Source organism: Mustela erminea, chromosome 3, assembly GCF_009829155.1.
Source record: "Mustela erminea isolate mMusErm1 chromosome 3, mMusErm1.Pri, whole genome shotgun sequence".
Classification (NCBI taxonomy): domain Eukaryota; kingdom Metazoa; phylum Chordata; class Mammalia; order Carnivora; family Mustelidae; genus Mustela; species Mustela erminea.
In genome coordinates, this window is record NC_045616.1 from 86,760,414 (window position 1) to 86,774,501 (window position 14,088).

The 14,088-nt window shown below is 33.2% G+C and overlaps 1 protein-coding gene across 13 annotated transcripts in view; it reads right to left on the reverse strand.

Annotated features, from left to right (window-relative positions):
- Positions 1-14,088, reverse strand: part of LOC116586468 (ankyrin repeat and KH domain-containing protein 1) — a 131,037-nt gene that overhangs the window by 35,010 nt on the left and 81,939 nt on the right. For 11 of the 13 annotated variants that reach the window (XM_032336485.1, XM_032336488.1, XM_032336486.1 and 8 more), the window contains one exon: positions 5,315-6,073. The exons of the other annotated variants lie outside the window; for them this stretch is intronic. In XM_032336485.1, coding sequence (XP_032192376.1) covers positions 5,315-6,073 — 759 coding nt within the window. The remainder of the gene's footprint in view (positions 1-5,314; positions 6,074-14,088) is intronic. 13 annotated transcript variants of the gene reach the window in all.

The following is a 14,088-nucleotide window of genomic DNA, read 5'->3' on the forward strand; positions in this document are numbered from 1 at the left end:
AGGTGAAATACTTATTAGCATGGTGCTTAATGTTCAGTGCATACACAATGTTATCAATAGGGAAAAAAGTTTACAATAAAGAATAAATTTTGTATCTTAGTTTGTAAAAATTAATTAGATAAAAATGTCCTGAGGACAATGCACAAAATAGGGGAGAGGAGAACAAGTTAAAATATTTCTCACATAAATAGCAGACAGTGTGTGTTTTTAAAATTCAGTATTTATCTTGAAAATTTGCTAAAATGAATTAACTCTAAAAATAAAACTATTTTTAAAATCCACATTGGAACTCTTATTAGGGATCTCAATCTGGTGTTTGAGACTGCTGTCAGCTGAGTTAATTGACGTTATATCTTTATGTCTCTACATATTTCTTATGTTTCATAAGAGGCAGAGTTTGCCCCACAGTGGGAGAAATAGGATCTCAAAGGTACCTTACTTACTTGGTAAGTAAGGTACAAAAAGCATTTAAAATACACAGTGTTAAAAAAATAAAATAAAAAATAAAATAAAATACACAGTGTTTGGTACATGTGAAGGGCTCATTAGATGTAATTACCAGATATTTTATAGGACTTTCAGTACTATTGCTCACTGTATTGAAAAATAAAAACATGACTCACTCAAGAAAAAACTCAGAAAAAAGCCTACAATCATTCATATAAAAAAAGACAAAGCTTCAGTGATGGCAATAACCTCTCATCAAGACTAAAAGTAAATAAAAAACACATAGGTCTCAAAGGAAAATGTAAGCATTTCAAGAGTTAAAGAACGTTTAGTCTCTAGAATTTGGGTATGACTGGATCCCAATCAAGGATACTGTTCACAAGTGTAAACAACTAAGTTTAGTTTAACTTCACAAATTTTAATATGTTCAGATATGTTTCTACGTGAACTGTCCCATCCTCTTCCCCACTAATATATATAAAACCATATTGACTATATGAATTTCTGTAGCTTCTTCCATGGTGACAAATAGGAATTATTATTTTATGTATTTGTTCCGCCTACAAGAACATGCACAAAATGAAAACAAAGCTTTAAAAATCTTTATCATTCAGCAAATTAAAAACAGTATTCTGTTATACCTCCTCAAAACAGCTGGTATATTTGGAAAACAACTCTAGAAAATAAAACACTAAAGACCGACTTGTAGCTCCTCTGTAATAGTAAGATTTTTAACAGTGGTCTCATAATGATTAAAAATACCTTGCTAAAGAACTACTTTTATCATTATTAATGTTGTTTATCTATGTTATCTTTTTGTTATCATGAAAAACAGATACTTAAAAATTTTTAAATTGATTAGAGTACTATGCCAGATGTGAAACTATAAGACTTCTTTACAGAGATGGCTTTAAAAAAAAAATTCTGTGCATTTAACAGCTCTATTACCAAAAATGTGTTGTTACATCAACTATTGTACATTTTTGTACATTATCCTAGAAACATTTTTCCCTCCTTCCAATAACAACAATCAGAAACATTCCAAAAAGTGACTTTAACAGCATTAATTACACATAAAAAGTAATAAAGATAAGACTAGAAAGTAGCAAGATTTAAAAGGTACATGTGGAATAAAGGTTTTATTAATATAAAATTACACCAGGACTACTACATTTTCATAAATCTTAAAATGTTTCCTACCTCTGAATGAAATGTCTCTGATAACGAGAGATCACTACCCCAAAAGTCACTATATAATTCAAATTAAATGTATGTACTATCCTAAAATGGGGTGATACTGAACTGCAATATTCTACTTAATTCTCTATGAAATTTAAGATGGTTTTATAGGCAATATGGAAGATAATAATAAACCTTACCATATAAAAATCTCAGATAGTAGGTGTATACAAATTATGCTGTGAGATTTTAGGAAGTTAAATCACCATAATCTGTTTTATATAATAGTAGCTTTATTAAATACAAATAAATAAAAATCTATAAGTAAAATATTAACATGTATTTAAAGAAATTATTTAAAAAGATACTTTATTACAAATTCCCTCAAAAATAAGAGGGTTTCCTAATTATCTTTTTATTCTTAAGCTTACATTGACTGCTAAAGGATTTCTTAAAGCAAGATACTTTTGAATTGAAATTTGTTTTTAGAGAACCTATTAAGATGCCAACAACAGTACAATGTGCTAGCCACAAAATTATATTACCTTATACATATACTACATCTTAACATAAAATTAAAGGAAATTGTTCATCTTTTTTAGTAGTCTAAGAAAATAACAAATATCTTTAAGATAAATTCAGAACTTAAACATGAATCAGATGCATGCATATTACATTTAAGGTTCTTAGACATGGCTGAACTGAGTTTGAGGTGACACTAGTAACAACTTCCATACAAAAGTATGGAAAAGGACCATACTTTTCCATACTTTGCCAAGTATGGAAAAGGGAAAAGGACCTATTTTCTTGGATTATTATAAATAAGTCACGAGATAATGTATATAAAATATTAAGCACAGAGCTCAATACATGGTAAATAATCGATAAATGTGAATATATTGATGTTAAGTTGATTTTTAATCAATCTTCTTTATATATTAATAATAAAATTTTTACTACATGCTTCTGGAACTGCTTAGTGGTCAAAGCTGTTTTGTATTTTTTTAGATTTCCAAACCTTAGGTCTAGACATCTGAACTGAGAATCACTTGTTATTATGATACCTTCTAAAAGCCCAGCACTTACATTCACAAGAAAAGGACCTGAAGAACCATGCTCCCAATTGAGAGTTTACATACATTCTGTCTGGGATTATCAAGTGTAACACATATTAGACTATATACTAAAATACTCAGTCAGCTAATCAAGTGATGACCTTAATAAATTATTTATCTAACTAACCCAATTACATGAAAATATTTTGATATAAGAGCAATAAAGAAAAAATACTCCTATACTTAAAGAGTGAAATTTATTACTATTATGTATGAATATTCTATAAAATAAAACTGTAAGATATACAGTATTCTCTCCTTTATTAAATATGAGTGATGAGAACTAAATTTGGGTAAAATTGATCACATACATGTCTGATGTAATCTATAATCATACTGATATATTAATACATCACGTAATTACAGAATTGGGGATTCACCTACTCCATCCTTGTCTAATTTCTTTCACCTTTGATAAAGAAAATTAAGAGAAACTGGGTCTTAATAGAATAACACTTTTTAACTTTAAGTGTGATAGTTCACCATCTTGAACAAAGAAAATCTAATTATTGCTATATATTTTTAAACAGATAACCAAAATGGAAATTTTTATATGAAGATAATTTGTTTAGTTATTGGCTGATTTATACGTAAAAGTTTATTAATAAAAGAATATTATACAAAACGATAGGCCAACTATCACTAGATATTAATGTCTAATAGAAATTATCTTAGTTTATATTAATATAATACATAATTAAACGATGTTTCTAAACAAATTTTTTGAGCTTTATAAAGTCCATATCAACATAACAAATAGTTTGATGAAATAAATTTTGTCTCCCCTAGAAGAATCATCCATAAGTACTACCATAAAGTTAATATCTACAAGTTCTTTTTAGAGAGGTTTCTAAATAATTTAAAAAAAAAAAAAAAAAGACAAGTTCTAAGTTACAACAAAACTAGTTTGAGCAGTAATGTGGCTGCAAACTGAGTATTCAATTAGGAACATTATAAAGTCATTTATGTAATCTAAGTCTTAAAAATGTTATTCCTGTATTATTGGTTTCATTATTATTATTCATAACCATACTTGATGCTCAAATACCTGCTTTTACCCAGATTAGAAATTAGGAGTATAAATGAACTCTAAGAGTTTATTCATAATTTATAACAACTCTCAACACCAATGACACAAAGTTAATTTGAGTTAAGTGGCTATGGGCTGAAGATATAAAAACCCAAATTAAAGAATAAAGAATCAACTCCTTAAAACATTTCCCAGCATTTTTATTTTCTGTACGGGAAACTAAGTATTCCTCCTCTGGACAGTGTTATTTATTACATATCAGAGGAGGCTCATAGGCAGTATCACAATTCTATAACCATTGCAAATCATACAAATGCTCAATAAAATTCCTGATTTAAGTAAGCTTATTCCACATTTTTAAAGATTCAGTAAAGATTAGGAAGGCTAAAAGCTCACAAAAGAAGAAAGGAAATTGGGATAGCATAATTGGGACGGGAAGAGGGGAGGAGAATATGACAAGAGGAAACAGACAACAGTAAGGAAAAAAAATGTTGCAATCAAGAGACAGAGGACTGGCCTGCCTTTGAATATCACTCCAGCTACATCTTAGTTCTTGGTCTTCATCCACTGTCAACAGCCATTCTGGCTGCATTTCTGAACTGGGCTCTCATGGAGGTGATACATTCACCAGCCATCTTTAGGAAGGTAAATGATTAATTGCACTGTTTTCCCACTGCTGCAAGGACAATGAAAGGGAAAGTAAACTTGTGCACCTCATTTCATATCTAGTTGTAATTTTCCACACAACAATAAACAGACACATATACTTTAAGGTTATCAGGCCTTTCTTTTTTTCTTTTCCTGTGTGTATGTGTGTTGTGTCTGTCTGTGTGCTTTCATCAAGATAGTTAATATAAAAAATCCTAATCTCCAAATCATAATCCAGTTGATAATAATTTCAATCTTCTAGCCACAAATACAAGAACATGGAATACTCATAGTTTTCTCTAAACATCCCTTTTAATTAAAAATACTTAAGTTGATCTAATAAAATTATAAATTAATTCAGAATTATGATTTTCAGATATGAAAATCACTACCAGGAAAATTTAATGTATAATCTTATGTGAATATCTCTAAAGCCTATAAAGAAATTTTACTTTGAGATGTCCTACTCAGGATACAACACAGGGTGATGTTTTGTTTTTTTGTTTGTTTCTTTTTATTTTTAAGTAATCTCTATACCCAGTGTGGGGCTCAAAGTCATGACCTGGACAGCAACAGTTGCATGCTCTACCAACTGAGCACCCCAGGCACCCCAAAGGGTGGTTTGGATACCAAAGTTCTAAAATAAAAGCTCATGGCAACTTTATTTTTTGCCTTTGCAAATAACAAGAAAGAAAAGGGGAAAACACATTTTCATGTGTTAATGGTATACAGCTTAGTTAAATTCACTTCCAAAACACCTTAAGGAATAAATAATTTTACAAAGATAGTTCTAAAATGGAAAAGTACTAAGTTGGTGTTTTTGGAGGGTCGTGTAAAGAAGTTGAGCACACAGATTAAAGAGAAATTATTACAGATATATTATTTCTTAACCCACCTGCTATCAGGTCATCAAGAGTGTCGGTAAGCGTCTGGGCTGGAGTTGCAACCATTAGTCCATCTGGTTCTTGAACTAAGAGCCCCTGATCATGTCCAGTAATAGCAATCTGAGGCTGTCCTATAATCTGATGATTACCTGATACTTTCTGAAGTTCAAGAGAATTTGTCCCATTAGAACCTAAGTCACTGGAAAAGTTACACTGTAGAGAAGATAAAGGCTGGACTGGGACAAAATCAATTTGTTCTGCCGATGGTGGAGACTGTTGCTCATCATCAACATCATTATCTTTAAATAAGATTGTGTCAACCTGAGGTAACTCTGAAAAGTGATCCTCTGGGAGACTAATATCTCCTTCCCCTTCTGGGAAGACTCCTCTATGAGAGCACTGTTGGTGTAGAGATACTGTGTCTTTCTGACCTTTGGTTTCCAAGTATTCTTTGGTAAATTGCTGCTGTGTTTTCATCTGCAACTGCCTTTCCACTTTCTGTAGTTCTTTCAGTATTTTCTTCTTCTTCTGGACTTGCTCTTCTCTGTTCTTTTTAAGTTCTTCTATCTTATCTTTGTTCAGAGGTTCACCTTGAATTAACTCCAGTGACTTAAGCTGTGCTTTTTCAATAGCACTAATTCTTTGTCCCAGTTCATTCAGCTTGCCTTCAGTCTCCTCTACTATGCACTCCAAAGGCTGGTATGGGTGAAAAGGTGGCAGTACGTCCTGATCTGCTACCTGCAGGGAACTGGACTTCTGCTTGGATGTACCTAAGCACATGAAAAATGTTTGAAAAAGTGCCATGCTAAAAAAAAAAAAAATCAGCTCCCCCTCCCACACACACGGACCTCCCTCCCCAAACCCTTATAACTAATGCTGTAGAATGAATGTTCAAAGATTCACAACAGTGGAAGGTAGATTAAACTGTACTCATCTATTTCAAAACAGCACACTCAGGATGTTAATTTGAAAAATGTGACTTTTTTTAAATTAAAAAAATCGAAATTTTAGGATAGGAGAATTTTGGAAGTTAAGATGGGACAAGGAGAAAGGAGATCAAAGAGGAAAGAATCTCACAATTTTGCATATTAGGTTTGACTTTTAAAGAACATTAAATCTAAAATAGTGTCAAAATAGTGTTATATCCCAATTGTTTCTTCACATTATTAGCTGTGCAAGTAAACGTCACTACAGGAAACTATAACTTGTAAATCAGTGTAATGAAAATTGTTTTTTAAATGGCCAAAACCTATGTCTTATTATATTAAAATATAACATGAAATCAGTTTTTTCCAGACCTATCCTTCTAAAATTTTCCATTAAGTAAATCTTTAACATTTCTTTACCTGAAAATGACATTAAACTTAAATCACAGAGGACAATTATTCTGAGTTTAAAAATAAAGTTTTCATGTAAAAGTCTATGAGGAAAACAATGAGTGTTACCTAGGAGAAAATCAGACTTCTCATACAGGATTTCTCATATTGATGGTATATGTTAAAAATGAAGTAAATGTATGTTATTTTAAGATTTTAGATCACAATTAAAGTAAGATACTCCTCATGACAAAATAATTATCATTATTAACAATCTTACCATCTGGACATAAAATGGAGGGAACTATGAAGTAACTACTTTGAGGCAAACTTAAGGCTTACTCTTCTGTTTAGGAAGAACTGGGGCTATTCAACAATGAAAAGGAACAACTGATATGTTCTACAAGGTGGGCAAACCTTGAAAACATTACACTAAGTGAAAGAGGCCAGACACAAAAGATGACATACAGTGCAATACCATTTATATCAAATCTATAGAGAAAGGCAAATCTATAGAGACAGAAAGGAAAGTAGTTTGCCTGGGGTTATGGTATTGAGAATGAACACTGATTATGAACTAGCATGAGAGATATTTTCAGAGTAACAGAGATGTTTAAAACTAGATGGTAGTGATGGTTTCATAATTCGGTAAATTACTAAAACTCACTGCACTGTACACTTAAAATGAAGGAACTTTACGGAATGTGAAATTAAACAACAGTAAATTCGCTTTTAAAGAAGATCTGGGTAAGAAATAGTTGTTTACTCTTCTGAATTGCAATCAACATATATGAATAACATAGGTAACTTAAGATTTTTAAAAATAAGATCATCCAGTGCATTCAACATGATTCTCGAGTCCAAAGAAAAATGTCATCACCCATTTGATGTTAATACTCTGAGTTACAAAAGGGTAATAAAACCAATAGAGAAAAAAAAAAATCAGGGATTCAACTGTTTTTGTTTTGTTTTGTTTTGTTTTTGCTAGATTAGGAAATCTCAAAAATGCAGGTACCCCAAACATCTTCAACATGTTATTAATGAAAAAGTACAACGGTTCTCCCCCAGATATTGATTTTAAAGGTTCAGGATACCACAGTTTCAAAACTACTGCAATCATTCTAAGAGACTTAATTATTCCTTAAAAGCAACCTTCAGCAAAATTTATTACCCACATTCAATTTCAAATTTATATCTGAGCAAAGGGACGGGTCAAGATCTTATCCTTCCAGAGCAAAAGCCATTATATTTGTGAGATAAATGTTTTTAAAGATTTTATTTATTTATTTATTTATTTGAGAGAGGGAGGGAGAGAAACCCTAGCAAGAGAGAACACCCTAGCAAGAGGAGGGGTGGCCGGATGGAGCCGACTTTCCAGTGAGCAGGGAGCTCCACACAGGGATTGCACACAGAGCTCAATCCCAGGACTCTAGGATCATGATCTGAGCCAAAGGCAGACACTCAACAGACTGGGCCACCCAGGCACCCTTGTGAGATAAAATAATAACTTCGTTAAGATCTTAAAGGAATCCATGGTTTGATTTATTTGTTCCAAGTACCTATTAACAATCAACAGGTAAGAAAAGGGTAAAGATTTACTGCCACAAATAGCAATGTAGATATCTGCTAGTCTAGCAAAGAAATTTTCAATCATGCAATAAATTCAATAACAATTCAAGCTCTGCAAAGACTGAATGAATGTTGCTTTAAATGTTCATTAATTTTCAAACATACTAGTGTACTTACTATTTAATTTGTATTTAAGATTAAGGAAAACTAGGTAAGAGGTCAACACCAATCAGACTGGTAATTATGACCACCCTGGACAATCTTAGATCTAAAATCTTATAAACAGTATGACCCAAAGTAAGATTGGAATTTTGAGGACAGTAATGGATAGGAATAAGCCCTATCTTGTTAACAAATAAAATATAATAAGCTTAGAGCACAAGATTTACTAAAATTAACTTATTTAACTTAAAATAAAAACTTTAAAGCCAGTGAAAATAATGGACAAAAACCAGTTCTTCCCAAAAGAGCTAATGGCTGAGTATCTATAATCATGGTGTTAGTGGGATTGCCCAGATACACATTAAAGCATTAATAAAAGATATAAGTCTGAAAGAAAACAAGTTGGTAAAAACAAATAATGTCACCTAATTATTCCTAGAAGCTTAAGCAACACCTCAGTGTTTGGGAAAAGTACTAAATGTGACAAGCATCCTCTTAGCAACAAAATTTTTAGCAGGTAGAATAAGAATCCAGAACATAAGAGTTCTAACTTTTAAAACATCTCCTGTCAGAAACAAGTCACTATCAGAAACAAGTAATTTGAATCTATTCACTAGTAGCATTGAGTGACATCATAAAGTACTGTTTAGGAATATAGGTAAAGCCAGTATCTTACTCTTAAGTCTGGTGTTTTCCTACTTTCCCTTTTTCCCATTTCCTCCATTAATAAAACAAAAAAAAAAAGTTTATAACAGGAAACCATGATATACAGATAGTTTATAATACAGCCTTTATTTTATGCACAGTGAGGGAATGAGGTGGACATATACTTGGCAAAAATTAAGTCTGCTATTAAAATGAGTTTAATTCCATCAATCATTTTTGTATCTAAATTAGTACCTTGTGCAATAAAAAAAGTAATGGCCAAAGGGAAAAATACCTGACATACAAATAGATCTAGATTTTTCCTTACTTGTTTTTGTCTAAGGAAATTTAAACATGGTTCTACAATTCCCTTGCTTTCTTACATTACCACACAGAAGCAGATTCCCCACTCAGCAGGGAGCCAACGCAGTGCTTGATTCTAGGACTCTGGGATCATGACCTGAGCCCAAAGCAGATGTTTAACCAACTGAGCCACCCAGGCACCCCTAGAAAGATTTTTTTTTTGAAGATTTTATTTATTTATTTGTCAGAAAGAAAGCACAAGCAGTGGGTACAGCAGGCAGAGGAAGAAGCAGGCTCCCTGCTGAGCAGGGAGCCTGATGTGGGATTCGAACCCAGGACCCTGGGATCATGACCTGAGCAGAAGTCAGACGCTTAACCGACTGAGCCACCCAGGTGCCCCCCCAAGAATGAATTTTAAAAAACACTCCCAACTGGGTCTTAAGTGGAAAAAGAAGGTTGATGAAGTACAGTTGAAAATAACAGTATGTAAGTGTAGTAGCATATACATTGTTTAAGGGAATTTGTATTTGGATAGATAAATGTATATTGTTTTGTGAGTTTCAATACAAAATACTTCTTACTATCGTCACAGTCAAAAATGAAAGCCACTGGAGCTGAGAAATGACTCATTTTTCCTTTATACCTAAATTTCTGTCTCAAAATTCCCCAAAGTAACAGGGCATCCTATATATGTTAACACAGTAAGGTTAACCAAGAATGTCCAAAGAGTGAACATCTGTGTAACATGCTAAAAGATTAATTGAACCTCCTGCTTTTTAATATAAATCTCATATATTAAAAGATATTAAATTTGTACAGTGATAAATTCACATAAGCATGATTACATAATGGAAATCTGCTAAACTAGAGAATATCAGTAGTAAAATTTTCCAGAGGAACACTCAATTTCATTCACTGTACATATAATTTCTATACAATTTTACTGATCTGATATGAAAATGAGAACTTTTCATGTTGCCTACTCCAATAAACAATTCTGGGATATAAAGCAGCATATTAATTTAATTCTTAGTTTATATTCAAATTTGGTTTTGATCTTTTCTCAACCATTCTAGAATACTACTTCTTCATTAATTTTTTTTTTAATATTTTATTTTATTTATTTGACAGACAAAGATCACAAGTAGGCAGAGAGAGAGGAAGAAGCAGGCTCCCCGCCGAGCAGAAAGCCCGACGCGGGGCTCGATCCCAGGACCCCGGGATCACGACCCGAGCCGAAAGCAGAGGCTTTAACCCACTGAGCCACCCAGGCGCCCCGACTTCTTCATTAATTTTTTAAACATCCTCTTTAATTACAATGTCTCTCTTCTTAAAAAAAATTCTTAATAATTTTCTTTGTCTTCAGACAATCTAAACTTAGCCTGGCGCTCATGAATTTATTTAACAAATATCTGAACATCTAGTATAAGCAAGGCATAGTGGACCATACAAAGACAACATAAACCCTGCCCTTGAGGGGCTTACAGTCTAACAGGGGAGATAAAGATGTACAAAACCAAATACAAAGATAAAGCCACGGGTTTGCAGGTTTGGGAATGGGACAGAGGGTGTATAATACGGGTAATATGGGAACCCTTATGTATTGCTAGTGGGAATGCAAACTGCATAGCCATTCTAGAGAGCAATTTGTGACACTTTGTCAGATAAACATTATGCAGTCCTGTAACAGGTTCCTTTTTTTTTTTTTTAAGATTTATTTATATTTTATGTGAGAGACAGAGAGGGAGAGAGCACGCACACATATGTGTGGCGGGGGAGCGGCAGAGGGAGAGGTTGAGAGCAATCTCAAGCAGACTCCCCACTGCGCTCAGAGCATGAGGTCACAGTGCTCGATCTCACCACCCTGAGATCAAGACCTGAGCCGAAATCAAGAGGAAGAGTCACCAGGTACTTCCTATGACAGTAATTCTGTTCCTGATTTTACCCCAAAGAGATGCTCACACACTTCCTTAAGAGGACTGTACCAGCATTTTCATCACAGCATTGTTTGTGGTGGTGGGGGACAAGAAGCAATTTGGATACCCATCACTGGAAAAAGACAAGTAAAAAGTGGAAGATATACAAGATGAAGCACTATGCTGCTAGCAGAAATAGTCTAGAGGCAGACACACGGATAGATGTGTAAAACAGTGTTTAGTGAAAAAAGCAAAAAAGAAAACACGATCTATAGTACAATACCACTCATGTAAACCAAAAATATGCATAAAGTAGTAAACATTTTATAAGAACTTACAAAAACAAAAGAATCCGCATCAAACACAACAGAATGATTATCTCAGGGAAGTAGGATTAACTCAACCTTCTCTACATGAAGTCCAAGGGGAGGGGAAGGGGCAGATGTTACCAGAGTCAGAAGAAAGATCCAATAAAGAGCTGTACAGTACTCCAGAGAAAAGAAATTACTCCTCAAGAGGACTCGAGGTACACACAAAAGATGTGTTTTGTTTACCTTGACATCATTTTAATGTTCTGTAGGGGTTTAGTTCTAAGTGGTACAACCTGCAGAGGATAATCATGAGTCCTATCTTTTAGAATCTCTGGAGAACCAGTTATAACAAATAAAATGTGGCTTTGATCAACAAATTTGATTTGGAAACTGATATGGAAAGGCATAAAGTTGGTATTACCTATGCCTCCTTTCCCAATTGAACATTCAAAACTATAGTTAATAAAACTAAATAATACTAGAAAACTGAGCATATCACTATCAGTTGGTTTCATATTTTGTTTATAGGGGTGATCTTGAGGCCTCTGTCAGATGGCACCTTGAATGTCAAATCCTTTGAAAACTAACAAAGGGTAAGGGAGATTAGCTTCCTAAATCAGGAGAATATGAGTCAAGATAGATGGAACAAGTGTTGTACATGGATCATGAAAGAAAAGAATATCTGGGTAGTATATATGTAAAATATCTAGGTAAGTTTTAAGGGCATGAAAGTATTTTAGAAGGATGCAGATACAAATAATAAAAAGACTTCAGGCAGAAGTAAAATGTTCTAAGAACTTAAAAGATGACTGCTAAGAAAGGAAGAGAGTGTTAGAGAGGAGGGAGAGGAAGAACTCTTCCTTCATTCCTAATCACATTTTAATACAGATACAATCTATGGACTTAGAAGAAACAAAAACAACAGGGTCAAACAGATTTCATCACTCAAAGGAACTTCTTTAGAGACACAAATGAGACGTTTTAAGGAGAAAAAGCTACTTTAAGCAGGAGAACATAATAATATATCTTTGATGATTTAAATATCTATCTGGGTAATTCATTGTATAAATCTGTATCATCAACATATTTTTCCTAATTCATAGTGATAAAACATTCTATGATGCACATGATTTATACTACTAACGCTTTTTTAAAAGATTTTATTTATTTATTTGACAGACAGAGATCACAGATAGGCAGAGAGGCAGGCGGAGGCGGGGGGAAGCAGGCTCCCCGCCAAGCAGAGAGCCCAATGTGGGACTTGATCCCAGGACACTGAGACCATGATCTGAGCTGAAGGCAGAGGCTTAACCCACTGAGCCACCCAGGTGCCCCTAAAATAGCATCTTAATACAGTGCATCACTGCAGTTTGATTCTACACAAAGAAATATTAGGTTGGCAATGCCACATTGCATCTGGCAAAAGCAAGCACCCAAGTGTCTAAATACAAGTGTTAAGTTTTTCCTTCTAATTTAGTAAAATGAAAGATTACTTAAAAGGTTAGTCATTTCTATGCTATTCAGTAAGTAATAAAAACCAAAGTGAAGAAACTTAAGTAGGTACCCAGTATCAGATGGTATTTCAGTATTCAAAGAGTATGATTGATTACTCACTTAAGCATCAACTTAAAAGAAACCCTACCCAAACGTTTCTGCTGACTTACATATTAAATCTAAATTTAAAATGGTTTACTTCTTCTCTGCACACACTCCATGTCCTCCCTAGATTATTTCTTGATTATTTTGTGGCTCTGTTATTAATATATTTTTTGAATCATTTCTTATTTAGTATTTAATTTCCCCAGCCAAAGTTACTATAGTCCTCTACAACATATAGCCAAACATAAAACAAACACAGAGACATTTAGGTCTAAATATTTTACTAAGACTAAAGTCAGTTAGGATGCTTAGATTCCTTAATAAGCACATGCTTAATCTGCTTTTTATTTGTTAAAATTAAAAACAGCAGTCTTCATTTCCTGAAGAGTTTGAATAGCTAGGTGTGCAATGGAAAACTCCATCATAAAGCTTAAGTCAGAGAGATCACCAATATTTTATCTCTGGAAGTAATGGTTTAGAAATGAAGTGACCCTTGGTCAAGGCCCTTGATACTCTAAATTACTCAAATTGACATAATTTAAAAGAAGCTTCTACTTGCTGCTATCACAGTCAACTCTATCCAACTTTTCTTAAGTCAAAGAGAAACTAATATATACTTATACACCTCATTGGGATTTCAAAAATCTAGAGCTTGGTTATCATATACTGAATATGAATATGAATCATATGCTCATATGAATCATATGCTCATAAATTTGTTTTCATATAGTTTTTAGTATCTTACACATCACCTATTTTATTTCAGAGAACTCAGACAGGACAACTATACATGATTATCAAGTGAAGGTACTTTGTATCTACAAGTGAAAAAGCAGGAAAATATCAGAGTTCATAAACTTGAGACTTTTAAAGAATATATGCTTCTTCTTGTTTACTTGGATGTTATTTATGTACTTTTTGACAGTTCCTTGTCTAGGTTCACATGATAGATGTTAGCCCACCA